The following is a 22164-nucleotide window of genomic DNA, read 5'->3' as shown; positions in this document are numbered from 1 at the left end:
TATCAGAGTGGTATATAAAATGTCATTTAGACTTTAAACCAACTAACAATAACAATTAAATATAGGACATAAAAAGGTGTCAAATGTATCTGCATCAAAATATACAGTATTGTCATTTAGTTAGGGATCATTTAGTTAGGGATGGCAATCATTTCCAAAGACTCCAGAAAAGACCCCACAACCTTACATCTGTGTTTTTGGAATACCAAAAAGTACTTTCTCAAGCTGTTCTTTTTTTTCTGTCTGGGAACTAGGTTAGCAGTGTTCTATGCCACAGGTTTACATTGTACAGTTTGTAAACTGAGATTTGCCAAACAGAATGGAGCTTCGAAAGCTGTGTGACTCCAGCCGACACTGGCTCTTTAGCAAACACAACTGTCTTTGTCACAATGACTGGCTCTGCAAACCCTCTTGACTGGCTCTGCAAACCCTTGATAGGCTGACGCTATCTCAGAACTAACGCTGCAATCTGTCATCGACCCCCCCCCCCCATGTATGCAGACACACACACACGCATACATATGAACGCTCACACACACGGGCCAACACACACACACGTGAAAAGAAAACACACACACTCCCAGAGTGCAGAATCGCCCAGTGTTCTCCTTCTTGGCTTGTCTCCTCTCTGTCCTGGCGCTCTTTTGTGAGAATGTTCTGTTTTTCTCTCTTTTCTTTCTCTTTTTGTCTCTTTCCCTCCCTTGTGGTTGTCTGTGTTGAGTGTCTTTTAACGCTTTCTCTTTCTCTCAGCTTCTCTCACTCTTTTTTTCCCTCCTCTTCCACCACTCTCTCACCTGTCTCCCTCTCTCTCTGTCTCTCCCTGGTTGTTGACAGGAAACTTTACCAGCTCAGGTACTGTAGGAAACAGCAAATGCACAGCCTGTCAGCCTGTCTGTATGTCTGTCAGTTTTTCCATCTGTCTCCCTCCTTGTCTGTCTGTCTGTCTGTCTGTCTGTCTTTTTGTCCGCCTTTTATCTCTGTCAGTTTTTCCATCTGTCTCCCTCCTTGTCTGTCTGTCCCACTCTCACTCCAATTTTCAGCAGTGCAGTCCAGTTTACATTTTCTCTAAAATTAACCCTCTAGTCATACCATGGGATTCTACCACCCCCTACAGCTTACAATGGTACAGTCTCAGACACTTTCCAACTTGCAGAAAACCACAAATAGAGATAATAAGAGGGGTGGCTTAGTTTATTCAACAAATGTAACAAACACTTGGATTATTAATGCAGAGAGAATGTTGAGCTCTCAAGGGGAAATGGTTTTATTCTTACATTTAGCAGACGTTTTTATCCAGAGCGACTTGCAATAACTACATTCATTGTATATATTCAAAGAGCTCTTCAAGTCAATGACGGACATGAAATACTGTCACGAAACACCAATCAGTAGATTCTAGATTAACAGACAAATGAACAAACAAACAGTAATATACAGAGAATGTATTTTTATTCAAGACATCAACATCTACCAATCCATCTAAATAGACATTCTTGGACTGTAACCAGACACAAGATTCTCTGTACTGGATTGACCTGCAGTCTACTCAACACCTTTGTTCATCTGTCCATCCCTCTGTCTGTCTGTCTGTCTTCTGTCTGTCTGTGTCTCGCTGTGTGCTTTCAGGGATTGAACAAACCGCACAGCACTGTTAAGGTCCTATAGGATGTGACCTACTGTGACCTAACTCTCCAGCAAGGGAGGCATTACAATGAACCCGTCCTCCGGTTTCTACCTCCACCAGCCTCCCCTGCTCTCCAGTGTATAAAAACAGTCCGTTTTAAGTGAACACATTTAATACCACTTAGAAGTGATTCTCAAACATGTTGGTTTAAGTCCTAGTCCTAGTAGGTCCTAGTGTCCAGTCACTGTAGTTTCGCCCATCTTCCGTAGTATCTCAGGAGTCCCCCTTGTGGTGTAGTATGTGTACTGTACGTATAGGTCCATGACCTTCGACTTTTACCCCTGCACCAATCCCTGACGGCGCACCTTTGCAACCCCCCCCCCCCCCCTTCCACTGAATCACGACATCAATTTCTCTTCCTGTCTGTCACAAGCTTGGTCTTGTGCACAGACGGAGCTGTTTAGAGGGATGGTGTTTCCCAATCACGTGGAATGCAGTGATGGATGTGGGGGGGGGGGGGGGGGGGTCTTGCTTTGGGGAATTTATATGGGGAAGGGAGGGAGAGGGACTTGCTTGCATTTGGATGTGGGGAGATGGGTGCGCATCTCTCTGGTTTTTTGTTTGCTGGGGGGAGGGTTGGGAGGGCTGGGGGGTGGTTGTTGGGGGGGGGGGTGGAGCGGACACTGCTGCACCCTTTTTGGGTGTGTTTTCCATTCAGCGTTTCTCCACCCGCTCGCTGGCTCATTAACTCGCTCGGCTCACCCCCCCCCTGCTTGCGCTTCTTCAGCTTTGCCTTTCAGACGATCATGCTTTCATGCCATCCAACCATGCCTTCATCCTGACATGGTGGTCTTACTGGATGTTTCAGGGGGAGACACTGGCATGCAGGGTTTCATACCTGTTTGGGGGGGGGGGGGGGGGGGGAATATGCATGAGGAGGAGTGTCGTAAGTCCCGAAGGATTTGTCATTGGTTGGATTCCCCCAAATGGCGATGTACATCAACTTCAAGGTAAAAGGGTTCCTAGAGTACCATGTATTCACTGTCAACAGTTTGATGATGCAAGACATCGGAAGAAAGAGGTAAAAAGCTTCTTGCAAGGGTTTTTGTAACAATTGTAGTGTATTTAATTATGGATTTCCCAAAACTTCCTGTTGATATGAAAAACACACCTTAGCATAGCATGCATGCTATATGATTTCAGCCCCTTTGTTCACATGGACTGAATTGGTGTTGAGAATGTAATTGTAAATGTAAAAAAAAGAAAATGTAAACAATGAGAATTTATGGTCATAGCAGCATTTGGCCACTTGGGGGCACTGACACTCCACTTCATGTATCCACCACTTCATGTATTGACCAATCAAAACCAGGTTGAATGGATGAGACAGTCATCTCCCATAGGAATCCTATCTATCAGATATCTTTCAGAACGAACTACCCACATATCAAAATAGGTGTTTTACTATTTAATCTATCCCTCTTGTCTTTTTATTTCAACAGCGCTGGTTCTGGGAAATTCTGCCAAACCCCTAACTGCTCATTGGTTGTGTATCTGTTGGGGTGTGTGTACCTGTTACCTGATACTTAACCCTCTGCTCTCTTCCCCCTCCCTTGTAGTGGAATCGACAGACGTCTCCGTGTCCAAAACTGTCCCTACACCTGCTCCTGCTCCTACTCCTCCTCCCCCTACCACCATCGCTGCTACCACCATTAGTACCTCAACCACTACTACCGCTACTACGACTACTACTACGACTACTACTCCTCTAAAGAATACTACCTCCACCACGACCACAACCACTGCTGCGTTGGTCACAACTAAGCGTGCTGATCAGAATGTGTTGGGTACATATCGTTGTCCCAGTCTGCATTTAGTTCAGTTTAGTATCTCCCATACAATGAGTATGTTTGGAGTAAGAAGGAACGGCACTTTAAAGTGTTGAGGATGCGGTTCGATTTTTACTTCAGTCGATACAGTCGTATCCACTGAAAAGTATACTGTACGGTATCTTTACAGTGTTTCAAGGGAATCTATCATAAGGTTTATTTTGAAGCTTTTCCATTGGCTTCTCCTTCCTGACCAGGAAGTAATATGTTTGGCTGCATTCCAATATTCCAGTATATATCTACCATTACCATGTCTTATCTCCTTGGAGGTAGGATATAGGAGAGGAGTCACTTCAGAATATCGGGATGTAGCCATTGGTTCCTTCCTCCGGTCAGACTGTGAGAATCTGATATGTTTTCATATAAATATGGTTATCTTGATGATGTGTATACGAATAGTATGTCTCTCCCCAAACTTTATGTGCAGGGTTTTGAATTAAGGGGGTGGCTGAGGGTGCTGACATTACAAATCAGGGCACCCCTTTAAATATCTAAAATAAATAAACTATCGTGGGCACCCCTCAGAAGTGTTAAGACATGAACCCGGCCACCTCATACAGTACATGTTAAAGATATTGTGCAATGTCGATCGATTTGCTTTTTTTAAGGCCCTCCCCTAAAGTCAGTGTACAGGCGGAGCCCTGTGTGGTTGTTGTGGTTGTTGTAACCCCCCCCCACCCACCCCCCTCTCTGCCCCACCCCCTGCCCTGCCCTGTAGTGGCTCCGGGGACGAAGATCTGGAATCTGACGGTGGAGCCTAACAGTAACTACGCTAACGTCAGCTGGATCCACAACTTCCCCCCGGTCGACAGCAGAGAGTTTGTGCTAGAGTTCACACTGGACAGTAAGAACCAGACCCAGAGTTTGTGATAACTGGTAGAGTTCACACAGTGGAGCTCATATATAATTCATTTAGGTCAATGGAATACAAACTGCTGTATACACAAACTCCAGAGTTTGTGTAGAATGCACGTTGGGCAGTTATTAGTAGGCACAGGGCTTATACCAGGTCTTTGGCTGGATGATAAGAATAAACCCAGAGTTTTTATCTTTCATCCCTCCACAGTAATATCAGATGCCTGCGCTACATTACTGTTGGCTAAATCTATCACTGAGAGCCGAGTCGATTTTCTGAAGGGAACTGTAAAGCCGCGCTGGGACGGGGGAATTACTAAAATGACTCGGATGAAAGAAATCCTTGGATGTATGACGGCAGTCCACCACACTCTAGAAATTACACGTTTATTCATCGCCGACGCTCTCATCTCTATTCATAAACATCTCTGTCGGGCAAGAAATGCAATTTCGGAGTAATGCTCCGTTTTCACTCTGACTCAGCAAGGCTGGCTTCAGGTACCTATCAAAGCCAGATTTTGATCTAACTAGCTTCTGAACGCTGTCGACAGGGTGCAATATATTCTGAAGCATTTCTACCGGATGATTAATGCATTCTTTTATCATACCACAGGTTTCAATTGCACTTTGATTGCAGTTTTTGTTCCTACGAAAGTCCTTAACTAAAGAGTTTGGCTCACTTTGCCTTTTACTGTGACTCTACGCCCAGCTGTTATACAGTAGAAGTTCCAGAAGCAATTTCTATTATGGCACAGAAGTTCCTTTCAGAAAAGTCTTTTGTTAGGCTGAGAAAGAAATGAGGAGAGATATATATATATCAGAGTGGATTGAAAGTTAGTAAAAGACTGAGAATGAGGAGTGAAAAAAAGGAGAGAAATAGCGAAAGCGAGAGCACAGGAGAGAGAGAGAAGGAAACCCATCTGATTGATGTTAAGTTTTACTGAGGATAATGATGCAAAAATGTTCCTACATTGTACAGAACAAGTTACAAGTTGCATGTTACCAAAAGCGCTGAGCTCACATACTTTTTCTAGAAGTTGCTCGTTCCCAACGTTCTCTATCAGTGTGGAGAAAGCAAGACGGCAGCAATTAGATCAAACTCAGAGGAACCTGCTCTTCATCTTCTCATGCTGTGTGTCTGTGGGTGTCTGTATGTGTGTGCCTGCCTGTGTGTGTGTGTGGGTGCGTGCGTGCATGCGTGTGCGCGTGTGTGTGTGTGGGCGTGTGGGCGTGCGTGTGTTTGTATGTGCATTCGTGAGTGTGTTTCATCATTCCCGTCACAAGGGAGGGGGTGATGTTCACATACGTCTGTGAAGAGCAGGTCCTTTTCGAGTGTTCACATGTTGGATTTTTGATCTGTATTTTCAAAGCGATAACACACAAAATCCCATACTCTCTGCCGATCTCTCCTCTCCATCTCTCTCTCTCTCTCTCTCTCTTTCTCTCTCTCTCTGTTTGAAAATAAGTCTGTGTGTACTTTCTCATCATCATACAGTATCATGATCGACTTAACTCCCCATGCAGTGCAACCTCCCACAGCTCCTCGGCATCTCTGTGTGTCTGCCTGGCTGTTCGTATGGCTGATCGGCTGGCTTTTTTGATTGGCACACACACACACACACACACACAGCTTTTCATGCTCACATCAAAGTTAGCTTTTCCCTGCTCAGGAGATGAACGGTCCTCACTTCTAGTTGAAACCCTTAAAAACATGCAGCATCCTTACTTCCTACTTGAGGTAGACTGATCACTGAGCTGGAGGTGATTGGATTGGAAACGACAGCTACAAAAAGGTTTTCTACACTTATTGCTTCAACCCATCGAACCCTCTGAGATTTATGATTACTTCAGAGAAAGAGGAATTGTTGCATTTTTTATGTGATTCTACATTTTGAATTGTTAATGCTGGCCTGGATGGGTAGAGGGGGGAAGGGGAGGAGCTCAATCATATGATTTTAACCCCCTAAGGTCATGTATCAGAAGCACAAGCTTGACTTAAGGATCTTCCTCTCAACCTCCTCCTCCTCGTCCTTTACCTCCTCCTCCTCTTATCATGCGTGCTTGCATGACTGTCACACAGGGTAATTGGCTAGAGGAGATATGAGGTGTGATGTGGCTGAGATGACCAGCTGGAACAGATGAAGGGAGAGAATGCGTGTTGACACGTGCAATGTGACATACACATATATACACACACCACACCACACCACACCACACCACACACACACACACACACACACACACACACACACACACACACACACACACACACACACAAACTCTCCTTCACAGGGTCAAGTGACTGTGCTGATGACTAACTCTTAGCACTGATGCCCTCTCTGCCACTCCACTAATACCAACCATATGTAGCCTGTCAGATGTTATTTAGGAGCTTGGTCTGCATGCACTGCTGCTAGCTCATTCTGTCAGTTAGACAATGAGATGCCTTCTCATAGCACCTCTCGCATGTACAGTAGGTCATTCTATACCACGATGGCATGCAAGCTAATCAAGGTACCTAACTGCAAGTCAAGGTAGCAGTGCGGTTTGGAAGCAACTGCGAGGCTAAAGCTAACAAGCTATTTGTCTATTTCAATGATTCTTATTGAGATGAGTGTGGGGCTATGGGTAATTGAGACGCACAATGCTACCCCACGACCCCTTTACTATTTCAGAATACTGAATGCCCCATAATGGTCAATTTAAATTCCAACCCTTCGGGGTTATATAACTTCTACAGCAGCCAATTCACCGGGGAGTTTAGTTTTGTGAAACTCTGATGTCCGCAGTATTACGGTTGCCTGAAGGAACACCTGCTCCCTCTCCCTTTTTTTTTCCCTCTCCACAAAATGTTCCTTTTTTAAATTAGCTTCCTCTGTAGAATTATACCCCCCGAGAGAGAAATGCGGTTTCAGTGCCGTCGAAAAAGAAAATAAACCAAAAAGTATCCTCTAAAAAGTCAGGGCCTCTTTTAAAGAGCTCTAACTCTTTATTCAGATGTGGCTCTAGGCTGGACCTTAAAGAGGGTCTCAATACTCCTGCTGGAGGGAGTGTGACATCGGGGTCCGTCTCAATTCACTTCAGTCACCCCACCATCTCACGGAAAAAACAAAGCGTTCCCGTGATGCATCATCGTGCCTTGACCTCCGCTTTATTAACGCTGTTACCGTGGCAGCCTGGCCTGACCATGCCCCCTGGAGTGTGATTGGCGCCTCTCTTGTGTCTCCAAGGCAACGGGACGGTGAAAAGTGTGGCGGTGAAACACCAGCCCCCTATTAAGCTGGCGGGGCTGATCGAGGGGGCCAAGTACCGTCTGAGGGTGTACTCCCACGAACACCACAGCATCACCAGCAAATATGTCACCTTTGAGACCAGCGCAGGTGAGACCACACCTGGCCAGGTGAGAAGGGACAGGGGCCAGCTGAGCTAGCATGGATGCTAGTCTGTGTCTGTATTTGCCTTTAGCTTTGAATAAACTCAACAGAGATGGCTAATGCAGGGCCAGGTGAGCTAGCTTTGGCCCTAGAATGGGTCTGTATTAGCCTTTAGCTTTGTCAAACCGAATTGAGGTGGCTCTTAATGCAAGGCTAGGTGAGCTAGCCTGTGCATTAGTCTAGTTTTTGCATTAGACATTTCAGATAAATCTCTTCTGCTATATTAGCTAGTTGGTTCAGTCCATAGAGCTGGTGAATGCAATGACATGACAGCAGGCGACTATATGGAAAACCTTGGACAACCTTCAACCCCCCCCCCCCCCCACCTCCACCTCCCCAAACCCCCCAAAATGGAGAAGGTCTACTGGGTCAGACAACTCTGGCACTCTCTTCACACACTACCTTGAAGGTGGCGCTGGAGGCCTGGATTTCCACTTGGTTTGATGACGAAAGTATATACGTTTCTGGAATCTGGGTCTTGCCACTGTCCTGGGGGTCTCTGTTGTAGTTTATTGGATATCTCTGAATATCCTGGTCTTACCTGATGTATAGAGTGATTGGTTTATTGTTTTGTTTGAGTTGCTTTTCAATTGAAATTGATATGCTATTAATCAGCAATTCCCTTGTTTGTGAAGTTATGCCCTTATTTGAATTAAACACAGACCACACGCCACGTAGTAAGAGAACCCCAATGTTGTAATCATCTCTTTCGCGGCAAAATATCTCCTGTACTTTTGCCTCGACTTGTCATCACTAATCCTCTGAGTTTTAAACCGAGCCTCAACACTTTACACTTACTGTAGCATGGCAGCGCTGTTGCCATCATCATACCTTACGTAAACATCTCACAGCCTGTCAAGCAGGGTGGAGGCAGAAATCAGTGGACGGGCTCATTTTAATGCATTACAATGAGCCCGTCCTCCGATCTCTACCTCCACCAGCCTCCATTGCTGTCAAGGTACTGTTGATCTCATAAAGAGTTAGAGATTCAGCTTTGGACTGGTGTGAAATCACAACACTCTCCGGGGTTCACAGATGTTTCGAATGTGCTGTGAAATATTATCTGTAGAAGTTGATGGATAGGCAACTTCTTGGATGCCTAACAGAGAGCTGGACTGCACCTGCGCTTTCACTTTGAAATGGAGAATTCACAGTTTTCTTTACTAATTACATTTTCAGCAAAACATGTGGGAGGGGGGAGATGAAGATGAATACCTCATTGCCACAGAAAGACACCTTCATTGCAATAGCAGTCTAGGTGTTTTCCCCGTGTTAAGGGTATAATGTGATGATGGTGTTGAGTTGTTATTCCCTGCGGTAGCTGGATGTCTTTGGTGTTGAACACTCTTGGATCAGGACAGATTGTCTGATGCATCAGCTATGACTCATCTGGGCCAAAAAACAGACTCTTATTTTTTTTTCTCTCCCCCCTCTGTGTGTTCTCTTGTGTCTGTGTGTGTGTGTGTGTGTGTGTGTGTGTGTGTGTGTGTGTGTGTGTCTGTGTGTGTGTCTGTGTCTGTGTCTGTGTCTGTGTCTGTGTGTCTGTATGTCTGACAGCCTACAGTAAGGAGCAGGTGGACATCGCCACCCAGGGTTGGTTCATCGGTCTGATGTGTGCCATTGCTCTCATTGTCCTCATCCTCCTCATCGTCTGCTTCATCAAGAGGAGTCGCGGAGGCAAATATCCAGGTAAGGACAAGCACAGGGAGGTAAATACCCAGGTAGAGGGGAAAAAGTGAGCTCCTTTTTTCGTTTGAGTATCAACTGAGTGGGCAAGGGACAAGAATACCTCTGTAAGGCTTATAAGAAACTTAACGTGTCTGTTCAGTGTGTTCACACACTCTTCTCTTTGTTTTGTCTCTCCTCAGTACGAGATAAAAAAGATCTCCCTTTGGACCACGTGGATAACAAGGAGGATGGCTCGTTTGATTACCAGTAAGTTTACTTGAACAGGGCTGCTGTAGCATGTCATTACTGTATTAGACAGTCTGGCCTACATTTTCATAATGTTGAGCACTGACTGAGTTTTCATTTGTATGAGTGGTACTCTTTGAAAATATTTTGACTTTGAATATGTCTTTAATTGATCTACATGATGTGCATGTGCTGTACTTCAGTGAACATGAAGCGGTTTTAGAGTGTTTTACCATTTTAGAATGTTTTATTTTTGTATTCAGTTAGATGGGGGAGTAACTATGTCTGGTATTAAAGCTAGGAATGTCTGTGATATGCTGAATTATTCAGGCTTGTGGACAGTGGTACTGAATGTAGGTGTGGGATTAGTCATGTATGTCTCTGGTGTTTAGGACTCAGGGCAGCACTGAGGTAAAAAATGCGCCGTCAGGCTTAGAATGATTTAAAATGATATTCAGGCTTCCAGAAAGAATATTAGTATACAGCTTAGGGCTGAGCTTAGTCATGTGTGAATATGTGTACATGTATAATATACATGTTTTTTTGTTTTTTTTGTAATACATGCGTATGGTACTCAAGCTTTGGTTAAGAGAATATATAGGGATATAAGGATATACAGATAGGTTTTAGTAATGCATGTATGTGTGTTGTATGTGTTGGTGAGTCTGTTGTCTTTTGCTCCCTTCTCAGGTCCCACTGAGCTCTGTGGCCTCATTCTTCTCTATGGGGAATGAGATGCTCTCTCTCTCTCTCTGTCTCTCTCTCTCTCTCTCTCTCTCTCTCTCTGTGTCTATGTCCACTTATACTGGTTAACTCTCTAACTTAACTGCCAAGTCAAAAGACTAACAATGTACTAGTCAATGGAGCTAACACACTCGATGCCTTACTCAAATCCTGGTCCCTCTTTGGTGCTAATACCATGTTCGTACATGGTAATTACGTAGGCAGGTACAGTGTTCATATAAGTGCAGGTACACCTTCATTATACAGTACAGTTAGCCAATGAATGTAAAGGGTAACTCAAAGCTCTGACAAGATAGATATAGCACCATCGGAGACATATTTTCGGAGGTATGTATTCTGCCCTAACCATGGGTCATGAACAGTGGCAACAACAACATTGCTAAGAATGACTACTGATACTATGGTGATTGTGACGCCCTTCACAGGGTCTTAGAACAGTCTTACCGCAATCCTCAACCTGTAACTCTATCCCCTACCTAACTGTTATTAATGGGCCTGACATGGATCCTGACACACCTACGCCTCTCTACCGATGCATATATACCGTCATTAGAAGATATTTAATGTGCTTATTCCATCTATCATCATTCCTGTGGTTAGTGTTACTGTGAAAGGAAGTGTTATGAAGAATTATCGCCTGTGCGTGCTGTGTTGTTGAAATGTTTATATGAATGTGTGAGTCTCATCTCCACCACGGAAACACCAAAGTGAGTCACTGCTGTGTTCTCTAATCAATATGTTTATTCATGTCAACCCTCTTTCTTACAGTGAAGGTCATTGCTAAGCTCACACTCTGACACACCCGCAATAGCACTGGCACTAATCCGTATGTCCACGTGTGTGTGTGTGTGTGTGTGTGTGTGTGTGTGTGTGTGTGTGTGTGTGTGTGTGTTTGTGTGTGTGTGTGTGTGTGTGTGTGTGTGTGTGCGCATGTGTATGTGATGTGTGCACACATGGTGTGTGTGTGTGTGTGTGTGTGTGTGTGTGTGATCTGGAGGATATCTCTCCCTCCTACCTCCTCCCGCTCCCTCTCTCCATCTCTCTCTCTCTCTCTCTACACTCTGTCTCTCTCTCTCTTCTGTCCTCACATCTACTCCCTCTCTCTCCCCCATGCTGAAATGGGCCGAACGAAAATGAGAATGAGAACGAAAACGAGAACAGGTACTTTGGTTTCGGCACGGCATCCCTCTCGGCCTGCGCATGTCAGGGGCAGATGTTCCTGTAGCCTGGGGGGTGAGGGTGGGGGGGTAAGAGTGAGCAGGTGCAGTGTCGAGGGCAGGGACAGTGCTCTAACCAATCACAGCTTGCGGGGGTTATCAGGGGTGTCAAACAGAAGAGGAACTTTTATTGGTTCTTCCGTAGGAAGGGCATTGGTGCACAATTGGTGGTCACAAAGAGCCACAACATCTTCTTGTTTTTCGCCTCTTCGCCTTACCAATCGATTGTGCTGGCAGTAGCTTACACAGTACACTCGTGTTTTCGAGGATATTCAAGTCAAGTGTCAGCCAGTCAATCCAAAAACCTGTGTCTTCATTGAGATCCTTTATTTGAAGGCTAAGGTGACAACCAGTCGACAGTGGAGACTAAAGGTGTCTCAGCTGTGTGCACCACAGAGAGAGGGAAGGTGAAAGATGAGGTATGTGGAGGCAGGGATGCTACAGTAGTCAATCAGAGATCTCGGTTTCTCAGGGTGTCAAAACCTAGACTAGACTACCGCTGAGACTCGTGAAAGTCGTTGAAGTCGATAGAGATGTTGTCTTGCTTTTGTCTGACTCAACACTAATCCATTACTGATGTTAAATGGATGGTTGAGTTCCAAACGACTTAGAATTGTATCAGTAGGTCCTACAGTACCACAACAATGCTAAAGATTGCACAAACTGGACAAACCCACATTTTTCATTGTCGATTCTCTTGGTCCATAGTCTCCTTTTAGCCACAAGATTCGGTAAATGTACAAAAGTAATCTGGGTGAACTATCCCTTCAAGGCAGATTTCTTTCAAATGGAGCCATAGTTAGACTAGAGCAGTCCCATTTTGGAACTAAACTTGCCCTCATGAGCCCAATATTGTGCTTTGGCAGGCCTCACTCTTCACTTATACACTACTGTGATTCAAAACAGCAGACCTCAACAGGCTTTTTGCTAAATCTATCCCAGAGCTACAGATTAAACTAAACTTCACCTACAGGCCAATGTCCCCCATCGACGTGCCCATCCTTGACCCTGCCAAAGTCGAAAAAAAAAGTCAATACAATAGGTAGAATAACTTAGGCCCAAGGCTATAGTATAAAAAGGTAGAACTATATTAGCCTAGGGCCTCAGTCCCTCAGTAGTGACTTAACCAAGGTTGTTCAGGGTTAGAGAAGTCTGTGTTGAATTTGGAGCAAGTTAGGCTAATCATAGTTCTGCTTTAGCCTGGGGCTGATATATTCAAGTGTAAAAAGCGCATTAGCAAGCCAGCGCCACAGAAAAGCTCCATTACTAGTCTCTGTCAGTAGAGGCTGGTGGAGGAAGAAATCGGAGGACGGGCTCATTGTAATGCATGGAACGTAATGAGGAATGGTATCAAACACACAGGTATCAAACACACATGTTTGATACCATTCCTCATCCCATGCTGTATGTTAAGAAAGCAGCTTTCTCACTGTAGAGCATGAGCTCCATAGCTCCACCAATCTCAATGTACTGTCATATGGAAAGTGTCAATGGAATCATCTGTGTGTCACTGTTCTGAAATCACCTGAAATCCAGGTGATGTACAGATTAGTGGATCTCCAGAGAGCTAATGTCTGTGTGAGAGATAGGAGACAGAATGTTGCTGCTCTTCTATAGACCTTTGAAGCCCTTTCATGGATCAGGGATTCGTACCCTACACGTGTGATGTGGTGACCCTGAAAGCGGTGTGATCAGCGAACGTGAAGTGTCCCGAAGCGTTTTGTTTCAGCCAAAGTGTGAACATGTTCTTGCCTTCCTCGAGGTTAATTGCTTTGTTTTTGTTCACCGGCTGGCATTTAAAAGTCAGCCACCGCCAGGTGCAGAGGTGAAGGCTGGGGAGGGAAATCAATTTGGCTGGGGAGAGAGGGAGGGAGGGGTGGAGGGTCTTCTGGTGGCACTGTTTGACATCCTTGAGGAACCGATTTTGGGGGAATAAGCAAGCGGAGGACCTTTGCAGCAGATGACAACTAATGCTTTGTTTGTACTGTATGCAGATGAGCTATCAACATGCACACCACTGCCACATTTCTTCTTGTTGTGGCGCTGGGAAAGAATAAAAAAAGTCCCGCTAATTAGTCTCCAACTGTAAAGAATAACTCCTGCATAAGTTTGCCGCTATATGTTTATTTTGGTGATATTTTCGTTTTAAGACTTGACTGAAACATCGCCGAAATAAACATGCAGAGGAAAATGTTTGTGCAGGCGTAATTGTTTCTCATTAACGATAGAGTCCGTTCGAATAATAGAGGCTCTAATATATTTCAGTTGTATCTCTGCATGTACATGACTATGGTTTTTTCCCCTATTTTCCTCCTCTAATGCTGTTCCTAGGCCAACCCCACTGATGCATGCAATTATGCACTGGCCTTATAAGAGATAGACATCCCTTTTCCTTTGGCTGCATAAAACCTAAACCAACTGTGGTCTTATTGTTTGATACCCTATGGTTATACTTGTTTTATTCCGAATGTTATCTTTGTGTGATGTTATAGTATTATGGTTTTAAAGGGGTGTGGGCACCCAAATGGTCTCGACACTTAATGCAGGCCATACAGTACGTTCATGTTAAAATGTGTTTAAGTTGTGTCTACAGTAAATTCCGAATCCCCCATCCTCCCCCCCCACACACACATTTTCTATGATCTCATATTCAGCATGTCTGTGTGTTCATTATGTCTGTTTTTTACCCATTTCTTGCCTTCTATTCTACTGCACCTTATGTCTGTTTCCCTTTCTGTTTTCTTTTCCCATTGGTCCAAGTCAAAGGTCCCTTGAAAGGTATGAAGGGACTAGCGCCTCCCTTTTTAACCCCCTTATAATACGCACTCCTAATTTTGAGATTGCTCAGAATTCTTGCATTGGGTTTTAATCGATTAATATCTAATCGCAACTATGTCAACCTGTTTAAGTGACAAAACATTGACCATTTAGATTAATTTATATAATTTTCATTTATCAAAATCTAACCCCCAAAACATATTTTCTCTAAAACATAACCAATCAGGCCCTCATTTCATATCCAAGATATCGATCAATAAACACTGTCATGTTTAAGCCGAGGTGGAAAGTAACAGAATAATTGGAGTTGACATTTACTCAATTGATTTTCCTTTACTCCATTGTTATTTTAAATGTTTTTTGCAGAGATTAGTCTTTTGAAGAATGCTCAAAATGTTGTCGACTGAAAATCGTTATTTGGTTATGCAGGAAAGGTCATCTCAGACACCCACCTCACTGAATGACGTTCTCTGAGTTACTTTCTCCACCTTTGCACCTCTCTAGAAAAAGTTCACCTAATCAGATAATTGAATCATTCTGAATGGTGCACTCTCCCTCATTCTGAAGACATTTTAAAGGCAAAGAACCCCATGGACTTCTCCTTGTAAACCCTCTGGCTCACTAACATTGCTTGTGCGATACGGTCAACAAACTAAAGCGAGCAAATCCGACACGTGAGCACACTTTCTGATTTTTCTGAAGATTTATTTAATTAGCCATATATATCTAATCTTAAAGCCTTCCAGTGGTACTGAGGTGCAGAGATGTCTTCTTGATTTAACCGGTAATACACTTCTCTCCTCGAGATCGAACTGTGTACAGAGTTTCGTATTTGCCGGCTGTTATGCTTCTCACCCTGTGGCACAATAAATCTTAGTGAATCGGAGGGTTGCGAACATCCTAACTCATTTTCTACCATTAACCTTTGCTTAAACCCAAGGTAGTCATTTTCACCAGTTCACTCTCTGTACAGTAAGTAGTATATTAATCGATTAAAACATGAAAACCGTTCCCCCCTGTGCAATTATCCAGTTTCTTCTCATCTCTTCACACTCTCTCCTTCATATGCAGTATAATGACTGATTCTTCTCATCTCTTCACACTCTCTCCTTCATATGCAGTATAATGACTGATTCGTCTCATCTCTTGACTCTCTCTTTCTCTTTATCAGTCACCCACTTTTTTGGAAGGGCTGATTCTTCTACTTTCTCTCTTTCATCTCTCTTCCTCTTTCACTCTCTCTGTCTTGTTTGAAAAGCCTGATGGACATTGTGTATCTCTAAAAACTGTCTTGTATGACTTTAGCAGGTTGCGATTGCTAGGTTGAATTGTTGATAATGTTCAGCGCCATTGCCTTGGTCAATTGTACGCCAACTTTATTGACCCGTGACCTGTGTGTCCAGTTGACATGGTGACTCGGCATGGAGCATGCACAGAGCTTTTGGGAAATCTCTGTCAGATTATATTCAATTCCTAATACTAGTGGTCAGTGATGATAATGCATTCCCACTGAAGAGAATGTGTATAAGCACACAATTACCAATATAACCTGCCCTTTGGTGAAGAGAAATACATCTTAACACATGATGACAAAAACTGTTGAACAGCTAAACTTGCCTATATTTTCTGTTCCCTCGCGCTGGTAATGCCTCTCTGCTGTTTGCTACTTGCTTGTTATAAGAGTAGCAAGCTAATGCTGGTCGATAGCCTTTGATCTCCTCTGCATGACAGTTCTCTCTCCCTATACGCAGAGGGAGACGACATGGGCCATGTTCTGAATTGAGACTGAGCATAGTAACTTGAGCTTTTGCAGACATTTCTCTTAACACCTGCAATCACCTGATTTGTGCAAAAGTTGAAGTTTTAACACATTAATCTCTCATGCCAGAATATGGCCCTTTATGAGCAGCATGTGTATGAGAATGCGTTGGTTTGCGCATTTAAGAGCAATATTGCTTTCCCAAAGAGACTGGGGTGCCTAAGAAGTTTAATAGCATTTAATGCTAGGCTTTTTAGATTAAAAAAGTGTATATGCACTCAGGTACAGTAGCTCATTGCCAGTGTTGCTACCATTGCTAAAAGCAAGCTTAAGTATCTATACATGTTTGTCAGAAATGTTTGGGGTTTAAAGTCTGCTTGTCTTTCAGTCTGCACAGCCTTGAATGACTTCAGTATTGTCCTATTCTGTGAGAGACGTCAGTGGAATACTAAAAACCCAAGTTTCAACAGTTCTCTTGTTTACAGTTCTTCCCTTCCCAGAATTCCCTTAACCCTTGACCCCTGACCCTTTCTCTGTCCACTACCAATGGGACGATAAGGACATTCCCGGTGATGATGGTGACGATGCATCATGGCCTTGGTCTGACCTTTCAACTCTTGCCCCCCCCCCCCCCTTTGCAGCAGCGACGAGGACAACAAGCCGCTGCAGGGCAGCCAGACGTCGCTGGACGGCAACGTGAAGGAGAGTGATGACAGCCTGGTGGACTACGGCGAGGGCGGCGACGGCCAGTTCAACGAGGACGGCTCCTTCATCGGCCAGTACACTGTCAAGAAGGACAAGGACGAGACGGAGGGCAACGAGAGCTCCGAGGCCACCTCGCCCGTCAATGCCATCTACTCGCTGGCATAGCCCCCCTCCCTTCTGAATCGGCCTGGTCCGGTCCGCCCTGGGGACAGAGTAGCTCCCCCTAGGGGTCGGGAGGGTGCTACCACCACCACCACTACTACTACTTCTACTACACACAAACAAAAACACACACACACACACATGAGTATATAAATATATGAATATATGAAACACGTAAACACACGTAAAACACACACAGCGCCTGTTTGGAGACTGTTTGACCCTTCACGGCGGAGGGAGAAACCCTCCCTCTGAAAAAATAAGGAGGGTGAGGAATAGAGATGAACAGATACAATGAGCCAAGCCTTGTTTTTAGTTTTTTTGGCTCCAGAAAATGGTATGCTGGGGTGAAGGAAATTTGGAACAGTACCGCTTTTCTCTATGCTCTTCCTGCCCTCTTCACACAGACTTTAAGTGTGCCTGCAGGGCAGCATTTCGAGTATAGAGGACAAGGAGGCAACGTCGGTGGTTTTCAAGCATTTTGTGTGGCTCTAGAGCTTTTTTTGTTTTTGTTCCAAATGTCCTCAGCTTCCCCTTAGCTTCCCTCCTCCTCGACACCCCCTCACCCACCCCTCCCACCTGTGTGTCTTTAGCTACCATCCCCGAAATTGAGACACAGACGCCCATCCTGTAACATATCAGCTTCAGACCACCAACTCATCAGGATGTAGGCAGATATGTTTATCATATTGATATTTCCGCAATGAGAGATCTTTTTTTCACAACTGGTAGATGAGTCATTGAATATAATGAATGCTGTAAACAGTACTGGCACACCTTCTAGTGCGCTGCAAAACTATGCACTACCACCTCCTCATTATTTTTGGGCTAAGTTTGGTTAGTAAATCAATTGGTTCTTTTCCAGGTAGACTCTCACAGGTTCAACGAAAACTTGCTTAATGAAATGCTATCATTCCCTTGCCTTTCTGGTGTGGTAAATGTTATTTTGTTGTCCTCCAATCTCAAATCGCAGAAATTCAAAATGGCCACTGCTATAGCCATGCCATTCCTGCCACAAGCTTTTTTATAGTACCAAGCTCTACTATGTCAGTTATAAATGACATTCGAAAAAAAAGATGATATATATTATTTTGAAGCATGGTAGTATTTTAGTGCAAGAGACAAAGGAGAGGTGGTGGAGAAGGGGGTGGTTTTGCTTGGTAAACGCTATTAATGGACTACAACCAGTCTGGGTTGTTCTAACTCTCTGGTGACTGTCATTCTGTGGAGGCTACTTCCTGGTTAGCATGGCTGTGATCCTATAAGCTTGATCTGCACATCTTTCCTCTTATATTTTTGTATACGATCACAGACGTAAACACAGCATCTAGGCCAGATAGAATCTGTGGAAGTATAATTTCAAGAAATGATTTGTAATCATGACCAACTGTGCCACAAAATACTACCCCAAAACAGGAAATTGATTTGAATTTGCAGATAATTTGTTTTTACCAAGAAAACTTCCCCACATATTACATCAGGCCGTAGTAGTCATGGCCATCTTGCAACTTTGCCAATTGTTTCTCTCAGCTGAATCTCAAATAAGTGCTCCTTGATGTTTCACCACTTCAACAAGTACTTGTATACCTACAACTGTACTAGTTAAGTCTTTCATGCTTAATCAAATCGATCTTAACAAACTACTATTAGCTAACAGAGGTTTCATTGTATCTCAGATATTTATTTTATATTTTTATTTATTAATATATTAGTGATTCATTTATTAATTGTTGCATACACATTTTTCTCCAACTGATTTGGTTATTTCACATCAGAAGTAAACAGACTATGAGAGCCACAATAGAGAGCTTATCTGAATTAGTGATTGTAGATAATAAGATATATTGAAAACATTTCTTTTCTGCTGTAAACTAACAAAATTGACTGTCACCTTTAAAGACGCTATGTTTATCTGTTCATCGTACACCTTTGTCATGTAGCTTTGAATCAGATTTGAAACCTCAAAACAAGAATCACTCTATGTTGTTCCTTGCTTTGAAATTGTCTGTAACATAGCCTATGGGAAGTGACTTGTCTGTCAGCCACTTCTTTGATGTCACAAATACAAATGAAACAGTTTGAAATATATATGTTGATGGTATATATATGTTGATGGTAATGTATGAGGTATACAATAGCCCCCTTTTATGATGTAAATAATTCGTAAGTGCTCCTGAAATGTATTGTTGTAGCATTCTGCGCACACCTGTTCAAAGCGTATGAAAAAAATGCATTTGCCGAGGTATCAGAGAACAAATTCTCCTCTGTGCTATTTGTTTTGGTATTTTGTCTCTCAAGATATCCTCTCGGAGCTGCACAGACTCCTTTTCCCATCATGCCTCTCACCTAACATGCCTGCTGGTCCACTTCTTAGTGATAGGCAGCCATTTTGAAAGAGATGGACATTTGGGCCAGTGCTTTCACACAGAGATGTCTAACGTGCAGCCTTCATCCTCATGTTAATCCTAAAAAATATTGTCATCATAAAAAAATACATTGTCACCAATGTCCTCCTGTGAACAGGTTCTCTTAAATCCGTCTACTTCTCCAGAACCTCAATGCAATATCCTCTGAATTATTATCAGTGTTTTATTTCTTCTTATGTTGTTGTTTTTGTGTTGATTCACCATGACCTCTGGGTAGTGATTACAGTAGCCTACAATGCACAGAAGTCTGACTAACACAAGGACACTTAGCAAGGAGCTATGGAGAGGTGGCAAAGACACAATACAACACAGTGCCCCTGCTAAAGCCACGCTGAACGCTCAAACCAATGGAAGCAAAGCGCACAGAGATATGGAGACAGTCCACTCACAAACCTCTAACAACCCGATGACCGTGGAGTCACTGAGTGTTCGATGGCTGATTAAGAACTTGTGGTCCGCAAAGTTCTGAACTTTAGCCGTGAACGCAAACCCACCGTTACCCGGTCTGGATACTGTACACCCCCTTTCCCTGACGGCCTTTCTCCCTTCCCTCCACATGGCTCCCAATGGGGAAAATTAGTGAACTGGCTAGAAAACAATGAAAAAGAGAATTATGCATATTTGCTGATGATTCACCGTGCTTTCTAATGTCTTTTTATTTCTTTGTGTACGTTGATTTGAGGTGCATAAGGAGCTGCGTGTCTTTCCATTCCGTTTGTAATGTCTACATTATCTCTAGACACTGCTCCTTCCCCTTTGAGCAAATCACGTTTCAACTATCAAGGGGTAACAACATGTAGGAGTATCTGTGTGTATTGTCGCGGCTTTGTGTTCAGTTGATTTAGGATGCTGCAAAAACTGGGATTTTTATCCATATGATGAAGCGCACATCAAAATGATAAAACTGAAGCTTATATTGTAATAATTATCATTGTTGATTGCTATTTGGATTTTTGTACCAATTTTTATTTTTCAGCATTTTATCTTACTTTTATGATTCTAAGTGTATCAAAGCAGCTCGTCAAAGTCTTGCTTCTACACGCAAAATAACAGCTTTTGTAAGGTACATCTAATCAACAGAAAAATAACATATTAATATATTCACCATGTATGCGTGTATGATGAGATGTTGCAACTTCTGCTAGAGACGCCTTCTTTATAGTAAAGCTATCTCTTTTTCTCTAACTCCAGATCTCTGTCATTCTTTGTCTCTGTTTTCCATCTGAAGTGTTTATACAGTTCTGTCTGCAGACATGTTAGGCCTAGATTTCCCGCTTACAACAGTCAACCACTTTATCAGTTGTGATTTAATGTGTGTATAGTATAATAACAATAGACCTTTGAATATTATAGGAATTTTGTAATAGGTTTTTTTTAGCACATCCTACTACTCCTGTACAATACACGTTGTAGCCCACAAAGCAAACCAAACCATAACTCTAGCCTATTGATTTATCATCTGATATAAGCCTAGAGTGGATTACACCATTCCCATTAAACCGTCCCGGCTACCGCTCTCCCTCTACGCAGATGACAAACACAAAAACAGTAGAGAGATTAATAAAAGCATCGTAACTATAAATCAGTTTGCGGGCTGAGAGGGAGCGGGCCACGGCGACATGTTTTATTGAAGAGGGCTGAATCCATTTTGCCCTGACCCCCGCAAGGCTAGTAAATATTAATGTCTCCACCGTGCCACTACTCTACAGAGAGCCAGAGCAGCTCTCTCTCTCCCCATTCCCGACTGTCGCATACGTCACCCAGTAAAATCCATTAGCAACCGTATCCGTGACTGGTGGTGAAAACTACAGTTACACGCCACGTGCTTCATTGTCTCTAGGTAGCATTCTGTAATTAGAAGGCCTTCCTCTGCATGAAAGGAGTTGGGTTACTTGGAGCGCAATGGTGGAAGCAAGGTTTGTTTTTTTTACTGACAAATTGTGATTGCACCGTGATCAGATTTAACCAAAGGGAGGGAGGGAGGGCATTGCATTTGAGACTGGAATTGTAACCCAGTCGTCTCTTGTTCTTCCCTGATAATGAGATGGCATATCCCGCCTAATGACATCCATTTTTCAGTAAATGTCATTGCTAAATGTGAGACGTGCTATTTTGCCATAGCTAGCCATCTCCTTATCTAACCTTTCACTGGACCCAAAGTTTCGCCCACATTTACATACATCTCAATAATTTAGCACACAATCCGTCAGTGCACAACTTCGACCAAAATACATAATTTGAGGACGTTCATGTAATGATACTTGAGATGTCCACATAAAAGCATTCAAGGGATGGTTCAGCCCATTTTCTGCGGTAGCAAAGTAGAGAATGGAGAACGGGAGAAGCTTTCCCTACTGGCCTATGAGGACAACTCAGTCTAAGATGATATTTCACCCAAACATGAAAATAGGCTGAACCATCCCTTTAACTACTGAAAATAATCATCAACTGGTAAAATTAGTCATTCATTCGTTATCAGCGCCATTTTGTATTAGACACTTATCAGACCTCTAAAATGTGTTAGATGCATTATTAACTGCGTCTCAGTAGACTGGGCCCAGGTTCTGAGGCCCCTATCCTTGCAGTCGAGTCAACCACAGAAGTCGTAACACAGCGAAAGCGTTTAAACATCTAAAACAGTTCTACTTCCCCTCCAC

The 22164-nt window shown here is 43.4% G+C and overlaps 1 protein-coding gene across 1 annotated transcript in view; it reads left to right on the top strand.

Annotated features, from left to right (window-relative positions):
* Nucleotides 1–20687, top strand: part of nfasca (neurofascin homolog (chicken) a) — a 49438-nt gene extending 28751 nt beyond the window's left edge. The window contains exons 26-32 of the mRNA XM_083667933.1: nt 835–852; nt 3244–3471; nt 4232–4357; nt 7599–7748; nt 9360–9491; nt 9671–9737; nt 16856–20687. Coding sequence (XP_083524059.1) covers nt 835–852; nt 3244–3471; nt 4232–4357; nt 7599–7748; nt 9360–9491; nt 9671–9737; nt 16856–17084 — 950 coding nt within the window. The 3' untranslated portion in view covers nt 17085–20687. The remainder of the gene's footprint in view (nt 1–834; nt 853–3243; nt 3472–4231; nt 4358–7598; nt 7749–9359; nt 9492–9670; nt 9738–16855) is intronic.
* The last annotated feature ends 1477 nt before the right edge of the window (nt 20688–22164 follow it).

Source organism: Argentina silus, assembly GCF_951799395.1.
Source record: "Argentina silus genome assembly, chromosome: 4".
Lineage (NCBI taxonomy): Eukaryota > Metazoa > Chordata > Actinopteri > Argentiniformes > Argentinidae > Argentina > Argentina silus.
The sequence above is the reverse complement of the archived record's forward strand: the minus strand, read 5'-3'. Positions and strand labels throughout refer to the sequence as shown.